General features: G+C 35.4%; 2 protein-coding genes across 2 annotated transcripts in view; one reads left to right on the top strand and one right to left on the bottom strand.

The window, feature by feature from the left end:
* Positions 1–22,038, top strand: part of LOC138700056 (alpha-2Da adrenergic receptor) — a 687,508-nt gene that overhangs the window by 122,787 nt on the left and 542,683 nt on the right. The gene's annotated exons all lie outside the window — the stretch shown is intronic.
* Positions 5,742–22,038, bottom strand: part of LOC138700054 (sodium channel protein Nach-like) — a 198,292-nt gene continuing 181,995 nt past the window's right edge. Inside the window, exon 11 of the mRNA XM_069826358.1 lies at positions 5,742–6,081. Within this exon, the coding sequence (XP_069682459.1) occupies positions 5,801–6,081 (281 nt within the window). The 3' untranslated portion in view covers positions 5,742–5,800. The remainder of the gene's footprint in view (positions 6,082–22,038) is intronic.

Genomic DNA, 22,038 nt, shown 5'->3' with positions numbered 1-22,038 from the left:
ATAGTGTCAGCTTCATTTTTTTAAGAAAAGCTCTGAATGTTGATCAATTAGCAATAATTATTGTGTGAATGAGAAGGGCTATTATGAGACACTTTTTAGGGCTATTACGATATGGTAGAAGGGCTATTATGATGATTAAAAAAAGTTGACCAAGTTGATAAATTTTCTAACTTAAAATAAAATACTACCTCTTGAGGGGACATTTCACAATATCCCTATTATTGAAGGGTGTTTCAACTGACATTTTGGCACCTACAGTGCTATATAAGTTTAAAAATTGCACACATAAATTTATTTTTATATTTTTATCTCACAATTCTAGCTTAATAGTCCTTCTTGCTGCTAAAATTTATCACAACTTTGGAAAATAAATTCATCATTATTTAAACATATATTTTAAGAATATTTTAGCAATACAAATGGTATAATAATTTTTTCAATCTCTTTCCTTACACACAAAAAATTACTGGGACACACAGCAATTTTGTAGCATTAGCAGTGAAGTGTTAAAGTTTCAGTAAGTTGTGAAAATTTCATGGGAAAAAGAGGCCATTACAAAACTTGTTAAATCTTTGTCAATTTTAATGTTTTTTCAACCAAACTTTCATGAGTGATACATTAAGCATCTGTGTGTATCGTAATACAGTAGAACCTCTATTATCCGTGGTAATGAAGGGGGTGGGCTGAACGGTTAATCGAAAAAATCGGATAATCCGTACCATGAAAGATTTTGTAATTTCCTCCATGGTCTTTTATTTAACACGCTAGATATTGGATCAGAAGTCTACTAATTTAGGTAAGTCTGGTTGTCAACGACGGATTTTTAAGGGAAAGTGTCTGTCTGTGGAAAGATAGGAATAATTGATGTCTCGTGTTGTAGATTTACATACTTTATACACTCCAATCTCGTATTCTGATGAGAGATGAGTCACAGTTTCTCTTTCCCCAAACCACTCAATTTTTAGGCATACACTTTTTTTATTTCGATACTTAGCACAACAAGATTTATTTTGACACCCGTAGAAGAATTTTTATACAGAAGTTATACAATACAACTCGAACAGTAGACCATACTGTGTAATAAAGTCTTGTAATAACACTCTAGAAAAATGACGTGCTAATACAATGTATAGTAATATTTATGCAGCAAAAAAAAAAAAAAAAGCGAGAGAAAGACAGACGCATAATAGGGTGACGGATAATCGGTGTTCTACTGTATGCTTATGTCATTGCTCTGTTTATTATGTTCACATTTATAGTACTGTATCAGAATAGCCCTGTAGGTGTACCACAGTAGCCCAACCGAAGGCTATTATGATAGACCGGTTTTGTTTTAATTTTATCCATTATTACAAGTAAGAAATAAATTTAATTCCAAATCATTCATATATGAAGTAGCACATGCATGACTTAATTTTTTTCTAATTTGTGTATACTTTGATAGAAAAATTATAGCAAAAGATAACTTTTTGTATTATAATAGCCCTACTTGACTCCACGTAATTTTTATTAATATTGACTGCACACGAATCTTTAAAAGTATCAGTTATTGTATAAAATTTACATAAAACCGTTTATTTGTAAGGGATAATATGAAAACTTTATCATTAAAAGAAAAAATAACATCCTTTAAATTAATTTTATGGGCACATTTACCGAGGGATTGCAATCCACGTTGAAGTTATGCATTACTCATGCTGTAGTTCAGTGTCTGCACAATTTTTGTCTACTGGACATTTGTTCGAGTTTCACAGTTTGTGATAAAGTTCTCGAGATGGTTCTTGAGTTCCATTTAAGTTATTGTCGCGATGTCAGTTTAGAAACTTGTTTCATCACACTCGAATGCATGAACTAATATCCCAGAGCTGCAGATACTACATAAGTAACGTCAACACAAACCGGGCGGTCTCAAGGGGAATGCGAGCAGATCGCAGCTGAAGATTAATTATCTCATCTAGATTTTCTAGTTAGCTTCAGGCGAAAACTGGGATAGTGAGTGAAAGAGAGTGCATCCGTTTTCGTCCTGTATTCCTACAATAATTCATGGTCATCAGACCTGTCACCAGCAGTATTTGACTCCAAGCAAGAAGAGCGCGTTTTTATTTTAAGCAGAATATTTGAAAAGAGTGATGCTGGGCGTCCACTTGCCTACCTCTTCAATACAATAAAACCTCCTGCTTCTATAAATAATTAGTACACTAGGCTTATTATGTTCATAATTAGGGGACAGATTTCTAGGTGCTAAAAGAAAGGTTTAGGACTTTATAAAATATATTTAGGGTTTTTAGGAGTTTACATAAAATTAACTATATAAAATTAACAATTAACAATTCAATAAATATTCCATCTTTGATGGAACTTATGCAAAAAAAAAAAAAACATTGTTTTGTATTCTCTCCGCAAATCATATTATATTCTATTTTTAAGTCAACCACTACTCTGCATTCTGGATCCTAGTGGTCAGCCGTAGATGTCGGCCAGATGTCCCAAATTGTGGAATTAGTAGTTATCGTCTTTATTTGATTATATTATCATTTAAGTAGGGCCTATAATAAGCCTGAGCACTAATAACTCAATCGAGTCACTGCAGATTTTCCCTTAACTTCCCACTCCATCTTTCTCGACTAAGACGAGTAGACAAGCAGGTAAGCATTGCTCAGTGGCGGGTTGTATAAGGCAGGCATAATAGCTTTTACGAACTTTCGGCTTTCGCTGGTCGCTTGAAATCCATCACGATGCACAGTGCTTACTGTGAGTTTGTTTATAAGGCAGTCTAAGCGAAAAATAAGCGAAAAGGACATGGGCGGAGGTTTCAGAGTTTCGTTTCACTTTCCCGTTGTGCCCAAGGCTAGCCTATATATTGTTCTATAGCGATGGACTTTAGTAGTACAAGTTTTTTTTTTTTGTCAAAGTTATAATATCGTCGAGCGTAGAAACAAACTGCACATTTCTATTAACAAATGACTTAAAAAAAAAAAACTGGCCACTCAGAAGCACACGGATGCAGCGTCATTCAAATTCCAGAATTATTGGAATACATATTTTTTTTTTTGTTTTGGGTAGGTCAGTAATATTGGCATAATAATAAGACACATTAGGAACATATCACATGAAAATGAATAGAATCTTATTAAAAAATCTAGCACTGAGCGGGACTCGAATTCAGTAACTTTCGTTTCGTAGGTAATCAAAGTGTACCACTGCACTATACCACTTCGATGAAAAGTCTTTGCCAATATCTTTCCCATATGTACGCTTGGTGAACATCGCGGGTAACTGGAAAATTATTCGCTGTTAAATTCGTGTATTTGGAAGTTTAACTAGTCATATATTTATCTAAATTAGAAAGGTAACGGCAGGACAAGATTAGGTTCAGTCTAAAGGCTAGGAAGGGAAAACTGTAGACCCTAAGCGGAATCATCAAGATTGTTTGATGTAAAATATCAGTTGACATGTACTGCATAACCGCTATGAAGATGTCTCTAAGCCAATTTCCTTTCCGTGAATGTACACTTAGCGGCAAAAAGAATAGGCCGGCCGACAATTTCTAAGTACCAGAGACATAACATTGCGCATGCTCGTCTTGTCAAAGCCATAGTTCACTAGGTAACACATAATTAAACCATTTAAATTTGCTGTATTTTGTTCAAGAGTCTAAAATATGTAATAAAATCGAATGACGGGTTGATTCTAGATACATCAGGGCACTTGAAGAGTGAAATAATAATAAAATTGATAAATACAAAATCAACCGGAGCGAATATGAACAGGAAAACCACGTATTATGCCGAACTGATATTAACAGTCACAGTAGCATAAGTCGTTACGGCATTGGTCTATTAACAAGTTGATAGTAGTAGCTCAAGGTTCGAATCTCCCCAATCTTATTTTTTTAATTACAAATTTGCCATCATATGTGTCTCGCAAAGCTATAATTATGTGGCGATATCTCTTAGAATATGCCCAAACTCTAATAAATAATAAACCTCTCTCTCTCGCTTTCAAGCAATACTGCTATCTGTTAATAAAATGTTCTGTCTCGTCATTACGCTTGAAGATAGCACAGAAACAATAACTCATTGCCCTGGTTCGCATAGGTTATTCTGTGTATGCTACTCTCCGACAGGACTTCGATTGGAGAAATGTCATTTTCTCCGACAAGGTAATTGTCTCCAATAGCAACGATAGTACTGCCCTAGTTTATTGTATGAATGGCCACCGATACGATGAACGCTTCGTGAGACGAATTATTAACAAATTGGGTTGTGTGAGGGTCGCGTGTTGGGGGTGGATGTCATACGATGGGGCAGGACTTCTGCAACGCATCCACGGGCGGTTTACGGCAGAAGTCTACGAACACATTTTGGGAAATGTAATGATCCCTTCCGCCCGAAAACGACGTCCAGAAGGAACAGGTTATATTAATTATTTTCGTATGACTTTTACTTATTCTTTTTTGGCCGATCGTATTTTTTGACAACCTTACCGATGTTGTTGGTAGATCTTGTAAGTTAAACTTAAAACACACGGCGGTAAGTAAATAAATCAAATCAACTTTTATATATTTACTTAAAAAGTAAGGAACTATCAGTGTCGCGCACCACTATGTGCTATGAGAAAATAACTAAATGTCATATTGTACTTGTATTCTTTCTAAATTAATTTATTAGAGTAGAGATTTGTAAGAAAACAGGAATTAATGTAGATAAGACGTAAGCGTGAAAACCATTTCTGACGACTTCCGGTTGTTGCTCTAAGCGCCATTCGTGGGGTCGTGGCTGAACGCGAAAACATCCATTGAGTAAAATACGTATCCAAGCATTAACCTATACCGGTATGCAATTTATTTACACTGATGTATAATTAATGCTTTACCTATAAACATTTTATGTATGCTATTTCTTTATATTGCTGTATAATTAATGTGTCACCTACCTACTTCTTTGAAGACAAAACTAAACTTTCTATCATTTATTTTATTACAACATTTTCACAATCGTCGCCGAATAATAGCACATGAATAGCAATTATCGACAAATACGAACAATAACAAATTAATGACATCTATCGACAAATAACAAACGGTGATGAAAATGTTAGCGTCCAAAAACAAACTATTTATCCAAATTGAAAACGATTAATAATAATTTATTTTTTGTTAAGATCGGCCAAAAAATAGTATGGTATGCAATACATGTGTCTCGGCTTCTCTAACTTTTCCTCGATTCTGTTATAATGCACTTACCACGCTTGTATCGCAATAAAGCTACTATTAGCTGCTTTTCTTAACCGGATCTCGCTACCTATCGTAGTTCCCCAAGTGCATCACAATGTTGGGTAGGCACCGGCCCCATAGACTGGCCGAAATTTCATGAGAAAATTTCTTCCCCATGAGAACTCCTCTGGTTTAGTGGAAGAGAAGGCTTTACGGCCTTAACTCTGCCAGAAAAAATAAATAATAATTATTATTATTATTATTATTACTATTATTATTATTATTATTATTATTATTATTATTATTACTATTAGGCCTATTATAAATGGAACCAGCGTGCATTCCGTAACGCGAATTCTAAACAGGTTGCCTTAGATACGATGCCACGGCGCGGAACCTTTAAAGATAATTTAACTAATTTTATTGAAACGTCTATCCGAATTGAGACTACTTGCAAATAGATATTGGGAGCGAGCACTAGCCTGAATGATGTTTCTGTGGACTGTGAAAAAAAGCAAACAAAGATTTACAGAATTTTTATTGGAAATTCAATATTGATTTTTTATAAAACTTGAGTTGTCAGCTCTAATTATTGTACAAATTATTTGGATACAAGTGCAGTCTTATGTTCCTATTCGAGGCATCCTTGTACAATGTGCTGTTCCCGGGTGTCTTTGCTCGCGGTGGTGACACAGTGAAGTGCTTCACTGTGCCCGCAGATTTTACAGTCGGTATCTTCTCTTCATGAGAAAGAACGGCCTGTCGCCTCACAGTGCAGTAAATCCTTATTGTGTAGAAATAGAGTATCTCAACAACACTCATGAGACTGAAGCCGAGGAACAAGGACAGGATTCCGCCGATGGATGCTGCAACAAAAATGGGAAGTTTTATTACAACAATAACGAAGTACGACATAATTATTATCATGTACCTGGATATTCGGGCCAACTCCAACGGTTCTAATTGGTTTGTCCTGGAAGTCTTTATGGTAGCGTTCTCTGGAGAAGAGATGGTAGTACAGCTCGTGCATTTTGTCAAGACACTCGCTATGCGCAATAGGGGAACAACGTTATCTTGCAGGAGGTAGGAGTAGAAGGGAAGATCGGGCGTGTGTCTACCGAGTTCAAGGCAAAGACTAACCCATTCCCCTATAATTCTTAAGTAGACTCATCCGATCTCGTGCGCAGCTCTGTAGGAAGAGTGGGGGAGTGTCTGAACATAATGCATGAGCTGTACGCTTCCCTGCTGATTCGAGGTTGCGCTTGGGCTTGGGTTCGATTACCGCTTGGGCTAATTACTTGGTATAGTTTTCAACCGAGGTTTTCCCCAACTGTAAGGCAAATGTCAGGTAATCAGTGGCGAATATTTTTTTCTCATCTCGCCAAATACAATTTCACTATTACTGTTCCATATAATCTAGTAGTTGATACAGCATCGTTAAATAAGAGACTAAAATTTTCCCGTCTATTTCTATATTGGGGATATGGATGCTGATTGAAATACAATATTAATTATGGTGATAATGGCGAATGTGTTGGTGATTATCTTTAAAGACTGAATGTGACTGAAGAAGGATAATAATAATAATAATAATAATAATAATAATAATAATAATAATAATAATAATAATAATATATGTTGATCTTAATTGAAGAACAGACGTGAATAAGGCAGTAAGTGCCAAAATGGAAGACTCAGGGAAACTTTGCTTCTGTTGTCACATTTTCACTTGTTTAGAAATAGCAGAGAAACATGGTTTATTTGTAGGATGCTCTTAAAACTATCTTTCTTAACTACTGTAATAATATTTGAGCATTTTGTGTTCCTTAAAGCAACAACAGTTTTGTTAAGTATGTAAAGGTGAAAGTCCACAATACATTTTCTTAAAAAGAATAGCCCAGTAGGAATAATGTTTTTCCTGATGAGACATCACTGGAAGTGTATTTGGTTGTGATGTATATACTTAAGCTTTGGAGAAGAATAACATTAATAGGTTAGGTTCAGAAGTTACTTCCTGTGAAAGTGAAACGTGTATACTCTACATACAAGAAGAGAGAAATTGTAACGTTTTGACTTAGAACAAAGGGTTTTTCTTTAAACTCTGTCATCGTACCATAGGAACAAAAGACTATTGCCATTTTCTTGCATAATCCATTGCCTGCTATGTTGCAGTAAAGGCAGCAGCACAAGGAATAATTATTTCTATATTGAAAAGGTATTTGATAAAGGCATTGATTCTCTTTCTTCTATGTACTATGTTATCGTGGAGAAATTCTTGCAGATATTAAAGAGGTAGAAAATGAACAGTGTTGTATAAGTAAAGTTTAAATTACATTGAGCAGGCAATGTTCAAGGGAATGTTAAACTAAAAAAGTGTACTCAGTGTTAGCCCTAAGGAAAGTATGTATTGTATTTTATTACTTTAATTCCGGTATAGAAGTTTCACACAATCAATGCGATTTTCATAAATCCTCTGTCATTTTTTCAATAGTTGTTTTTTGCCCACCCATTTTACAATTACTTTCTTTTTCAGCACTTGCGTCTGCAATATTACTGAGTGATCTGCTAGCTGTTGGTACATCCATATTTACACTGCCATGTAACTTACATCCTACATGATTTATGTGACAAGCTAGAAACTGAATTAATTACGGTAGGACTTCAATCTTTTTTTTTTCTGGCGTTAGCCCTGGGACATGCATTGTTTTATAGAAAAATCTACTCCCTCCGTTCCAAAATATGGTACAGGCCTAGTAACAAAAAAAAAACAAGTTTGATTACTGCGCATGCGCGCATGATATATTGCGCGGTGTGGTATTTTGTTCAGTAGTGAAGGGACTATCAGATAGTGCAATTGTGAATGTTTCTAATCTTCTGTAGTGCATCAAACTATAATATTTCAATAGTTAATTATGAACAGAAATCAAATGGACACCTGTTGTGTTGTTCCTGTTGCAGAAAATGCATCACCAACCTAGTCAATTTTGAATAGAACATCTAAGGCACAGTAGTCGTATAAAAACGGGCTGTAATTTATTGCAGTTTTTATGTTAATTTGCCTCGCTCAAAACAATGTTTATTTTTTCTTTTATTAATTTGACATCACACAGAATGAAATGTGCTTTATTTTTTAGTTTTCCTTATGTTAATAAATATCTAGAAGATGTATTAAAGTTCCGTTACATTACTGAGAACTTTAACAAATGTAGCCTATATTTTGGAACGGAGGGAGTAATTTTTAGGAAAATTGCCACTTAGATATTTTTATATATCCAGTCTTCACTTTTCACAATTTTATCTGTGATTCTGAAATCTAAAATCTTAACAGTGTACGAAATGATTTCCCATTTGTGGACATAACCATGGAAACAAATTGTACTTCTTCTTCCTTCCATTCATAATTTTCCAGTTCTTTCCAGCTTGAAGGTTATATTACTTCCCTTTGCAGTATATTTCTCTGTGGTTTGTAAATTTTTTAATGAATACATTTATTAGAAGATACACATGGTGTTTAAAATTTTATTTTTGGGAATAATAGTGCTACATTTGCTCTTACTATCTGCAATAAAACTCTACTACACTAAAACCACCTCTGCGATTGCTGCATAGTCTATGAGTTTAGGCCATTAGCCTATCATTTAGATAATTTGTGTTCGACTCCTGATTCGGTCACCAACACACAGATTTAACAGTAAATTTTCCCCTCGTTTCATGTTTTTCTTAACTTGACTAATACGTGAAAAATGAATAATGAAAAAGCAAGTCGCTAAGAGCTTCGATAATACAAGATGGATATGACCAGTAAGATATAATTTACGTTGTTTCCATGGACATGCACCTGAATGGCATTCGGGAACATTTATAGCGGAACTTGATTATTTTATTAGGAACTTGGTCTTTAGGTCTAGCGACTGTAATAGAGAACTGCTCGAGCCTGTTGCTGGGGTGCTTGTAGGGTTTCAAATCCATCCATTGAGATGACTCATTTCATTACTTCCTCCCGAAGGAATTAGAACATAGAGTTGATCTCCGCCCGCATTCCCCGAAAAAGTCTAGGTCTTGTATTGCCATAATGAAATTTATCGTGTTGGAAAGTATATCTTATTCAGACAGTAGTTAGTTTGGTACTGACGTAGCAGCTCAAGTTTTGCTTTTCGGATAGCTCAGCACTACGTAGAGAGCCCGCCCTTTTCTGTCGTCATTCCACCAACACTCTATCCACAATAGGGCACCACTTGCTTTTCGTGATGCTGAATCTATTGTCCGCCATAGTGGATGTTCCTCGCAGTTTGTTCTAAGATTGATCGATGATAGTGATTATTTATTTATTTATTTATTTATTTATTTATTTATTTATTTATTTATTTATTTATTTATTTATTTATTTATTTATTTATTTATTTATTTATTTATTAGATGTAGTTAAGTCCATCAGGCCTTCTCTTCCACACCACCAGAAGTAAAAATACAATAATAGAAATAAATAGAAAAAATTACAATATAAACAAAGTAAAAGGTTGCAATCACACAAACTTTAGATGAGTGATTATCATAATTAATTACATCCTAATTAATTAACGAACATAAACAAGAAACTTTTAATTTTAATCTAAAGTAAAATAAACACACACACAAATCAATACTTCTAGCAACACCTAAAGACCATGAAATAAGAAAAATTTTTCAATTTTATTTTGAATTGTGTTAGTCCAGCAGTCCCTGACGTCATTAGGTAACGAATTCCAAAGGCGAGGTATTTCTGCAGTGTATGAGGATGAGTATAAAGACTTTCTGTGAAGAGGGATAAAAAACTTCTTGATTCCGGTTTCGAAGAGTTGTAAGAAATTGAAAGCGCGATAGCAGATAATTCGGAGTGGAAGTATGCATGATTCTAAATAGAAGAGACAGTGAATGTATTGTTCTTCCTTCCTTCAGACGCAACCGTGAAAGTTACTTGAGGGAAGGCGATATGTGTCAAATTTACGAGTATTGCAGATGAATCGTATGCACACATTACGAACACGTTGTAGTATCTGAGCTAAGAGTGAACTTACTGTACATTAGTTAGCAAGGAATCGCAATAATCAAAATGGTGTATTATAAGCATCTGAATAATATTCCTTTGAGACTAAGTGGTAGAAGTGATGTTCCTTCTAAAAGACTCAGATCTGCAAAAACGCAGCGCAGCCCTCCAGATTTTTTCCTTCTTTCTTACGGAGACATAGCAGTAAATGAAGATCTGTGAGGTACCTAAGACCACCACCAGGTGTATGGTATGCATATTTGATGGCTAGAGAAGAATGCTTAGCGTAGCGGATGGCGAAGTCGGCTTAATCGGACAACACGATCGACACGGATCTCATTCCATCCCTGATGCACAAAAAGTCTAGTTAGGCTGCAATGTTAGGATGATTCATATCCTACCAGATGAGCACTTTTATACCCTTATCCAGAACATGAAGGAATTTATGAAATTCTTACTCATACTCACGATTTTATTAAATTTTTCTTATTGTAAGAGAGCACGTATCGTCATGTTGAGAGATGAGTACTACTCTCGCCTTCCATTCCTCTATTGCTTTCATCAAATGCAGCAGTTTTTGTGACTGCTTGATTAATTTATTTTTTATTTTAGTAGGTTATTTTACGATGCTTTAGCAACATCTAGGTTATTTAGCGTCTGAATGAGATGAAGGTGATTATGCCGCGAAACGAATCCGGGATCCAGCACCGAATTACCCAGCATTCGCTCATATTAGGTTTAGGGAAAACCTCGGAAAAACCTCAACCAGGTAACTTGCCCCGACCGGGAATCGAACCCGGACCACCTGATTTCGCGACCAGACGCGCTAACCGTTACTCCACAGGTGTGGGCTGCTTGATTAATGTCGTACCTTAGTGAAAAGTCATTATTTGTTGACATGTTCTACCAAATCAAATACTACCTATACTTTTCAAACTAAAATCATAGGTCTGCTACAGTGCGTTAAATGATTTGAAGACACTAACAGCACCGAAAATAATACTTCAATTATCTTCTAAATACTTAAAGGTATACATATAAATGTATGTCATGTTTATAAAAAAGCATATGCAATAATTTCGAGTATATTTGCTACATGTTATCTGTTATTTTATCGAGTCGCATAATAGGTTGGAGTGAATCTACAGTATACATGAAATTGTTCTTTATCTGTTTTCTAAATATAATAGTTGCAAAATTCTGTATTTTCACATAGGATTGTGAAAAATATGGAGTTTATATATTTAATTTTTTAGGTTCCCCAAGGGCTTTGAAGTTTCTTAAAATTATAATTATTTTTGCCTCTTTATTTATTTGTTCTATTATTTTATTATATTACGTAGATAATGAATTGCTGCAAAATAACATATTTAAACTTTATTAGGGAGACTCTAAATTGGGGTTGCAGTATACAGTATTTTTTGAGAAGATCCAAAGGGATAAACTATATAGTATTTTACATAAAATATGACAAAAATTCCATTTCAGCCCATTTATTTCTTTTTAGTTGGAATTTATTCTTGTTTCCTTTTCCATTTCTTTCAGAGTGATAACTAAATCAACAGGTGCAATTATCATCCTTCTTTTTGTTCTTTGCTCTAGTAAAACATTCTTTCTTGTTTTGGAACACGGCGGTCTTTATCAAAATTATATGTACAGTATTAATTTCTTTTTGCATTTGCAACTGCATATATCAAATATTTTGTTTGCTTCTTCTTTGAATTTTGCAATGTTGTCATTTTAGTCGTCTCTATGTCGTTTCTTACAAAGCTTCATTAAGTTTGTGTATTGATCATGGTAAGCGCGAATCAGTTTAATATTCTGGTATGACTGACTTTCGGAATTTATGCCTTTACCTGGATTTCCTTAGCTTTGATAGCAACTCTTCCTGAAATCTCTCCAACAGTAGGTTCTTTTGATTTGAAGTCAGATTTTAATTCATTTTTGACCCACAGATAATATTTCATTACGTCATGATAGGTAATTGTGATGGGTTTAGCTCCTCTGGCATTGCGAATACAGGATAGATCAGAATTCTTGTATTAATATTAGATATATTCTGATTTAAATACTCTGCAACATAAGAAGAATGAATTTCCATTAATTTTATTATATTAATTATATCATACCCAAGAGTTTTGTGATTATTCCCAATTTTCTTATAAATTGAGTTTCTATGACACTTCAAAATGAAACAGTGGGACCAAAAATATACAGCAGAGTCTTTTAACATGTATTTCTTAACATTTTCCTGGTATCCTGTTCAGATTAAATCACTGGAAAATGTTCTCTCGCTAAAAATTCTGAACTTCAAAATTTTGTGCACCTCTAAATATTAATCTAGAGAAAATATGTTTTCCATTGTTCTTTATGACATCACCCCACAAATTTTCCCTGGTATTACATTTTGCTTCCATAAACTCCATATTTTCTCTCCATCCTATCGCATAATCTGAATAATTCAGAAAAAACTTGCTTTAGAAGATATTAAAAATAACTTTCCAGCCCAGCGAAATGATAAATTGTAGAAAAAACTGACGTAGTGACAATGAAAATAATGCTGTTGCCGAGTTTAAAACGTAGCTACTATATAATATAAAAATATTCAAGTGTAGTATCAAAGCCAGCGTTTTTAACATACATCAGACAGATTAAGTTTTTAGAAGTTGGAGTGTGCGTGTCACAAAGCTGGCAATAGTTTGCTTTCAGAAGCTTCACGCTTTTAATCTCTTTTATCTTAGGGCCTATATACCTGCATAGCAGAAAGAGTTGATCGAGTATATCGTCTATACGTTCATCAAGAACTCTCTCGCCAGTTCCATCCACTAAATTGCTTTATAATTGATCGGATGGACAATTTTTCTGTGTACATATAGGCTTATACGAGTAGAAACATACCGTTGAAAGAATGGCACATTCATCTGTTTTCACGCCAGAACTAATACAGGCAAGCTAAAGAACAGACATACAATATTCGTAATATGCTTTTTTATATACAAAATATAACATTTCATTATGACAAGAGATGACGTTCTGCACAGTTCCATCATTTTATAATGTTGTATTATTCCTCCTCAATAGTTGTTAAGTCATCAATAGTTGTTCTTTTGCAGACATCCCTTGAATTAATGATTTATGTAAATTAGCCATTTGTTCATTCTGTCCCTAAACAACAATTTAGTACCGGTATTCTACGAGTTTTGCCCGAGTTGTACATTTTGTCTTCTTCATATTTTTCTTCCACACAGTGAAGTTCATGCCAGAGCTTACGTACTATATTTCTGGGCAAATGGAGTACCGTGTACAAACATCATTAGCCATAATCTTACTAGCTTTAATTTACGATCGCTGGCAAAGTGATTCTTCATGCATAAATATTCTATCCACAAATGAAAATTACTCATTCCTTCCTACTACCACTCTAACAGTGATAACATCTCAGAATTGTGCGTTGTTTATATAGGATGTTAAAAACAGTATTCCATATTTTGAAAGGAGGTAGTATGCACCGAAACAAGAAAAAATTCGAACAAATAAGGGGCCTAAACTCGTACCTTAAGAGATATGAGCACTTGTTCATCATCCCTATAGAAGTGCTAAATGTGATGTCCATTCATAGTAATGTATCCTTCTGCCCTACGTCTTGGGGAATCACACACCTGATTAGTCTCAGATGTGCTGGCAGGCACTGATAACGCACTCCTGTATGTTCTCTTTGTGTGATCTATCATTTCTCGAAGTTTGTCGGTTAGGTCCTGTTACATCCTGTACCGGTATGCAATGATTTTCCAAGTGCCACAGGTGGCCTGGTGACATTCCTGAATTCGATGCTGACAGATGGGTCATCCTACTTATGCCTTGACAAAGCCAGGTCCAATCCTCAGGCAAGTAGATCTACCTGTTGAATGTCAGAAACCCAGGCTCCAAGTCCTTAAATCTTACATCTTCATCGGAGGCCCATATTACATCTAAGACTTTCACCACAGCTTATTTTTAACTATTGGAGACGATAAAAAAAGTGTGTAGGAAGTGTTTATAGGATGAAATAGGAAAAAGTGAGTAACCCGAGAAAAACTCTCTGCACCGCCTGCTTTGTGCACCATAAATCTATTACGACCTAGCCGGGAATCGAGCCGTGGCCGCGTGGATGGAAGACAAACGTGTTAATTCTTAAGCCATAGACACATCTAACATAAAACATACTAACTCGCATTATTTTATTGATTTTGGCTTGACTTTTAAAAATATTACTTCGAGATAGCACGATCTTTAGCGTTGTCCATCTTCACACTCTCAAGGAAATAATATCATTCGTGATACTGCTATCTGTCAGTGCCGCTAACACACTTCCTACTCTAATTAGGAGTTTCATTTATCATAAAAGTCCATAGAAACAGTTTCATTATTGATAAATTTTTCTTCTATGTATACAATTTGCAGGATTACTTCACACATGATTCCGTGATACCCTAAATCAGTCATGTCAGCTGATACGCATAGGCGCAAGCGCGCGCTTTAGACCTCAGGAGAGTGCTTTACAGCGGAAAGGAAAGAGACAGAACGAAAGAGGTAATATATGCCGCCTGGTCGAGCTATACACAGGGATGGCCAGCACTGATTCAATAGATAAAGGAAAGAGAACTTGTTAAAACTGTATCTGTGTTAATTTTTAGATTTGTCTGAGAAGTATAATTGCATTATAAAAATGTAAGTTTTACTTTTAATGCTCATATTTCACAAGTTTGCTTTTTTATTCAAAAGGAATATTTTCTCTACTTTTTTTTACAGAAAAGTGAAGTTTTCAAATATGTTTGTTTAGTAGCCTTACAGGTACTAAAACAATGTTTCCGTAAATCTAATATATCGTAAATACGTATAACTGAAGATAGTGTATTACAAATTTGGAAAATATTAGCATGGAAAATATTTGTAAGGAAATGAATTAAGAAAGCAACTATTGTTACAACATAAACAAAAGATATGTGCCCATGTGTTGCAAAAACGTCAGCTCTATAGCTTCAGCAGATTTCGAGAAAATAATTTCATATTCTGATGATAGGAAGTTGCGCACTAATATCACCTTAAAAGCATGATACGATAAGAGTTTTGTTATGTAATATTAGTTACAGTTAAAACATATACCTAGGTAACTTTGCTTTCTACTGTGATATTGTTTTGATTAGTTTGATTACTTTTATAATGCTAAAGATACCATCAATATCAATTCCAACTTACCATGTCACACTCAATCTCTTTCCTTGGGATATCACTTTCTTTATGAATGATGTGTTTCATTCACTTAGTACAGTATAGTTAAACTACTATGAAATTTATGTCAATAGTCCTTCTTAAATCTTTATTATGTTATTAACGTTTGAAACACAACTGCAATATTAAGAAATTGGTGTAAATACTTTTGTTTCACAAACAATATCTATAATATCAAACAGAAAGAAGGCATATAAAAATGACATAAAATTTCACGTTCCGTTTGAAGTTTGTACACCACTGTCTTCTTAATCCAACAGGCTGCTTATTCATATATATAATCCTTCCTCCTTCCATACTTAGCGCTTAATGCCCCCGCACGACATCAAGGTCAGAAAAATGCGCTTGCTTTGACATCACTGCCAAAAATGAAACTAAATAAATTTACCAAGCCACACGATCACTGTGATTTTATCCTGACTTAATAATGGATTATAATCGGTTAATTACGTAACAAAATTATCGATACATGTGGAGTACTCTTAGAATTGATGTAATAGTAAGTTATCAGAATTAAAATAAATTGTCAAGTTTACCTTAGTTATCTCTAATGGGTAGCGTTATTTCGTTTGCTTTTAATTTGTTTCTTTTTGTCTCATTTTTATCATACTTTTTTTTTTTACTTTTATCCTCCCTTAAAGCGACGATTGATTACTTTCCATACTCCATCCCATCTTTACGCAGTAGATAGGCGCATGGAGTGGAGACTGCTTTGACACGAATTTAATACGACGATAAACCTCTACTTCAATCAACATAAAACATCACATTGACAACGCATAATCATTAGAGTTTGAGATATGAGTGGATCTGATGATAACATCCAACACATCAGAGTTACATCATGATCACCACTCACAACATTACTTCGCCGACTTAATGAAAATCAATGTCTATGAACGTCACTGAAGTTAAAAGTTAAAGAAGGTAAAGGATTTTCAGACGTTGATAAATTATAAATTAAATGTTGTGCCGCCTTCCTTGAAGAACATCGTCTTTAAGCAATATTAAGAAATACTTCAGAGAATCCCCAGGAAAAACAAGGAAAAACAATTCAATTGTTTAAATAAATTTATTTATAATTTACACTATCATTCTTTGTTTCTTGCTCATCTTTAATAAGTTTACTGGCGACTCTGATGTATTTTTGTCGTATGAAAACGTATGAATCGCAGAGATCGAATACATACTTACGAGGTTCAATTTCTCCTCTGAACCTCGCCGAGACAACTTCTGGACTTGCGTGCGGAGCGAAAGATAAGGGGGGAATGCTGCATGGGAAACTTGGGCATGCGCTGGTAAAAAAAAACCAGCGCACTGCGGTGAGCGCAGCTGTCCAGTGACGTAATAGCCGACACGCTATGGAGGAAACATAAGAATGGTCGTCCTTGGTGTTTCAGTCTTAATATATTCATCTGTAAGTTTGACCAGTGTTCGTTTCCAAAGAAAATGAATAGTGTTCAATATATTTTATAAACAAATTTTTCAGTTTTAATCTTGGAAGATAAGTGTAAAATAAAGAAGCTTGGAATGCCGTTACCTCAACTCGATTTAAAGCAAGCACAAACAAGCCGAGGGAAGGCATTTTGCAGGGCTTCTAATATAAAATATATTAAATAAACAGCTGGATTTGTGGTTGTAAATCTACAAATAAATTGTTTTGTTTCTCGTGCCTGCTGTTTGCTAAGGGTAAAGATACGAGCTGGACATGCACTGGTGTGTCAGGTTTAAACCATTTGACACAGAGAATTAAGACGCATGAAGAATCTATTGCTCTTAAAAATGCTTGCCTAGATTTATCAGTCCTTGGAAAAACAGAAGTTAGGCAACAGCTTAGCTCAGCTTTCAAGCAGAATATTTAAAGACAGAATGATAACGTAAAGAAAATTCGCTATGTTCTTTCAAAGATAATTCATCATCATCAGGTTCATTGTAAGGTAATTATCTACTTTAAAGAAATAGAATTTTTTTAATTTTTTAGAAAAGACAAATTGTTTAAATTGTTGGAAAACTATGTAATATCATAAAAGTAGTGAACTCCTTGTCATTTTAGGCACGAACCGCCACTGCTTTCTTACCTTCCTCCGTATATATTTCTGTAGTATTTATAGAAATTTACCTGTACTTAATTGGTTGTTAAAAATTGAAGCTATGAATTCAACTTAGTGAAAATACTGTGCTAATTTAACTTAAATTTCTTGCCATGTTTCCACAAACTAATTTGTGAGTTTAAATGTTTACCTTCTCTGCTCAACCTCTTCTATGAGTATTGAAGTGATCTCTTCATTAGCAAATAAGCATCTGAGCTCTCTACATTTTACCGCTAGAGGCATGTATTTCATCTCTGAGAAAGCTGGATTTTACCAGAAACATCTGTTTGTTCAAACACGTGTTTCACATTGTTAGCTTGGAGTGTTTCCAAGATCCATATAGAGTACGATGTTTACAGAACAGCTAATATGAAGTAAACTTAAACCTCATTGTGTTGAGATGAGCCCTGAAGAATTAATCAATACATAAAATGTCTGAATTTTAACCCTCGTAGACTTCGCTCTAGCTCAGCTAGTTGGCATCCTCTCATTTCAGAAGATTGAGATTCGAACCCGGGGAAAATCAATGTAAGTCAGATTGTGAAACTAGATTTTTTCGATATGGGTTTTCTTTGTCGTTTTCATAACAGTATTATCCTAACTTATCGTCTCTAAATAGTTGAAAACTTATAATTCATTAATTCATAGTTTTCTGCCCAAGAGCAGGTCTTCCACTGCAAACCCAGCATTCTCAATTCTTTCGTATCTTTTGCCTTCCTCTTAGTCTCCGCATATGATGCATATACCTTAATGTCATCTATTATCTGTTATCTTCTTCTGCCCGAACTTTTCTCCCGTTCACCATTCCTTCCAGTAGATCCTTCAGTAGGCAGTTTCTTCTCAGCCAGTAGCCCAATCAATTCATTTTTCTCTTCCTGATCAGTTTCAGCATCATTCTTTCTTCACCCACTCTATACAACACAGCTTCATTTCTTATTCTGTCTGTATTATGCATTAAATTATATCAGTTTCATTCCTTTATCTCAATAACATCTTAAATGAAACGAAGTTTATTATCACATAACAATGTGATGAAACCTGAACAGGCAGTAATAGTCCCATGTAGTCTGTTCTACAGGATTGTTTCCGATCTCTGATAACGAATTTGAATAGCATCATGTGCGTCAGGAGTCACACGACAGCTGAACTGTGGCGCGAGGTGACAGACCAGTAGTAAGTGATCTCATACTCAGAGTGCACGGCACAGCAGAAATTCCCAAGAAAATCTAGCCTTTGTTTGGAGAGGTACATAACAACCATTTCCGATGCCAAGTACAGTTAAGTGAAAATAAAAGAAGCCTGCAATAAACGAGGTTTCGCTATTTCCAAGAAAGGCATCTTCTGTGTACTTAATAAGATAATTTGTATCATCTCGTGGGGTGCGGCGACTTGTGATGGGAGGTGAATTTGCTTGCTTTTTCCACTCTGGAATTAATTCCATTCGAGCTTTGCCAGTCTTATTAGGTAAACAGAAGATGCCTTTCTTGGAAATAACGAAACCAGGTTTTTTTTTTTTTTGCAGGCTCCTCTGATTTTCACGTAATTGTACTTGACATCGGAAAGGGTTGTTATGTATCCCTCCCAAAAAGTCTCGATTTTCTTGGGTATTGCTACTGTAATACACCGTGCACGCTGATTGTGAAATCACTCGCTACTGGTCTGTCACCTCTCGCCGCAATTCAGCTGCCGGTGTGATTCCTGACGCACATGACGTCATTCAAATTCATCATCAGAGATCGAAAACAACCCCGCAGTCATGAACACATAGATGTCGAGAAAGAAGTGAATTATCTGTGAAATATTTCTCAATTAGGTATGCGGTATGTTTCATTTGAAATGCGATACAGTGAAAATGTTTTGAAATTTAATTTAATTTAGTAGTCTGAACCAATATTTTGGGTTTGCCCTGTGACACAGAATAGCTCACAATAAAATTTAAAATGAAAAATATACTATAATTTTTATTTAAAAAGTAGTATAAAATCTTAATTCCTATTTAGAAAATTTCGAAATAAAAAAAGAATCCTTTTTTGATCGCTTTACTTTATTTGTTATTTTACGACGCATTATCAACTGCTGTAGTTATCAAACTTCTGAGTGAGATGAAATTGTTAATGCCAGCGAAATGAGTCCAATGTGCAGCGCCGAAAGTTACCCAGCATTCGCTCTTAATGGCTTCAGGGAGAACTCCGGGAAAACCTCAACCTAGTAACTTATCTCAACCAGGATTTGAACCCTTGATCTCTTTGTATTTAACAATCGGGAGAATAGTGATTTTTTTTAGTACATAGGTTGTCTGGATGAAAGATCCAGCGAGCTAGCACTTCAGCTACAGGTGCGGCACAGTTGGCTCACTTACTTGGGATTACAGCAAAGCTCCATTATAAATTACCCTGCTACTAATAGTAATTAATTGAAGACTGGATATAAAAAGAGCTGTAAATGCCAAAGAGAAAATCCCTAGAAAATAGGGCTTTCTTGTGCAACTAATACTGTAATATCATACATTTTGCATATCTATGGGAGAAGCTAGATTCTAACTAAAATTACAATGGAACGTATCCTCTTTACTTACTGTATTGAGCCAGGGACATGGACTCTATTTTGGAAAAATTAGTTTTTAAAACATATTGGCACTTACAGCCTTTTTATGTCCAGTCTTCAATTGATGCATTATTTTGCACCTAATTTTTATAAGATCTATTGTTGCTATGCACAGATAAGGAATTTACTTTTATTTATTGCGCTTCTATAGCCAGTTTTTAATAATAGATACAAATAATTGAGCTTGATCCCGCAATACGATTTTCACATCTTAAAGATATTTTGACGCATCACGTTACTCTGAACTACATGAGATGTACAGTTCCCTTTTTTCCTTTCTAGTTTCTATTCTGGTGACTTACAGTAATAAAATTATAAAGTGTAAAAATAACGCCTTGTAAGAATAAAGTAAAATAAACCCAGGGGCGGTCGACTGCTGTGGAGTAACGGTTAGAATTCCAGACCGTGAAACGAGCGGACCCGAGTTAAAATTCTGGTTTGGACGAGTTACCTGGTTGGGGTTTTTCCACTCAACCACTTAAAGAAGAATTGCTGAGTAACTTTCTGTGTTGGACTACGGACTCATTTCGCCTTCATTAATTTTAACTTCGAGTATCATCTACAGCTTGATTCAGGGATTTTGGACCCTGCAAAAAGTCAGTAGATAGACTAAGAGCGAGTTACTCATCACTACTGTTGGGCTGGGTCACACAGGTCAGGCTGCGCAGTCATAACACCTAACACTTCCTATCGTGTCGCGGTACACTCCGTCTTAAAACACAATATTCTTCCACACGTCCCATTATTAATCACTACGTCTGTTGACTAAACAATGTCATGAAGAATTATATTTTCTTGACATGAGTGTCCCTCAGCTTCGAGTATAGATATTATTTTGATTCCTCCTCTTTTTTCTTCCCCTCCTATGCACATTTGTGATTAAATTTATTTCTTATGACGCACACACACAGCTCGCTCTCTAGCCAAACAACCAAGGACAGAGGCCATTAACGCTGAATCGAGCTGTACAATAGTTTCAGATCAACAAGCAGACGTGATGCCGTGATTCGACTACAGGTGTCATCTATCTGGGGGAGCTGCATATGATTTTAATGAGCCGAAGGGGCTTCCATAGCTGATCTGTTAGCTCTGTATAACTCCCTCGGACAGATAACGCCATGGTAGATCATGTTATCTATGGTGCTGCGATCTTCAAGTCAATATAGATGCAGTACAACGTAGTATGTGATTTTGGAACAGATGCCATCGATCTGAGGAAGATGCGTACAACAGGGAGACTCCGTTATACCTGGATCACGTAGCTGAATCGATAAAACCACACTAAGCAGTGAATCACGTACTCAGGGGAATGCGGTCCGAAGGACTTCTGCAAATCATCTCATAATAAGGAGATCGGCATAATAAGCCTCGGACCCTCATCAGAAAATTAAAAAGAAAAGCACCGGCGGCGGAAACCTATTCGAAATTTGACAATTCCTTTGAACTTCGAAGTAGTATCTGCATCTTCGGAGATAATCTTATTGCAAATAGTATTTTCTCAAGTTTTCTATAAAACGCATTTATGAAATTTGTTTTAATACTATAAACGACACGAGAAGAAAGCATGAAGCAAAGAGAGAGAGAGAGAAAATGTAAAAGAAGAAATTATACTGAAACAGGTTCAAAGGGATAGACCACAGATGTCCAATTGTAACTCGTACGAGGTAACCCCTGTCGTAAGCAACCCTCAGCGCATATTCTTTAAGGTCGTTTTTCCTATTTTATATGGAAAGTTACTGACCTTAGCAGAGCACGCTTGATGTGCAGTATCTCCTGGTTCTATATGCGTTCGGACACTCATGGGATAGAGTAATTAGAGACGGACGGAAGCAGACATA

The sequence above is a fragment of the Periplaneta americana genome, chromosome 5 (genome assembly GCF_040183065.1).
Source record: "Periplaneta americana isolate PAMFEO1 chromosome 5, P.americana_PAMFEO1_priV1, whole genome shotgun sequence".
Taxonomy (NCBI): domain Eukaryota; kingdom Metazoa; phylum Arthropoda; class Insecta; order Blattodea; family Blattidae; genus Periplaneta; species Periplaneta americana.
Note: the sequence above shows the minus strand (reverse complement) of the source record. Positions and strands in the feature narration are given on the sequence as shown.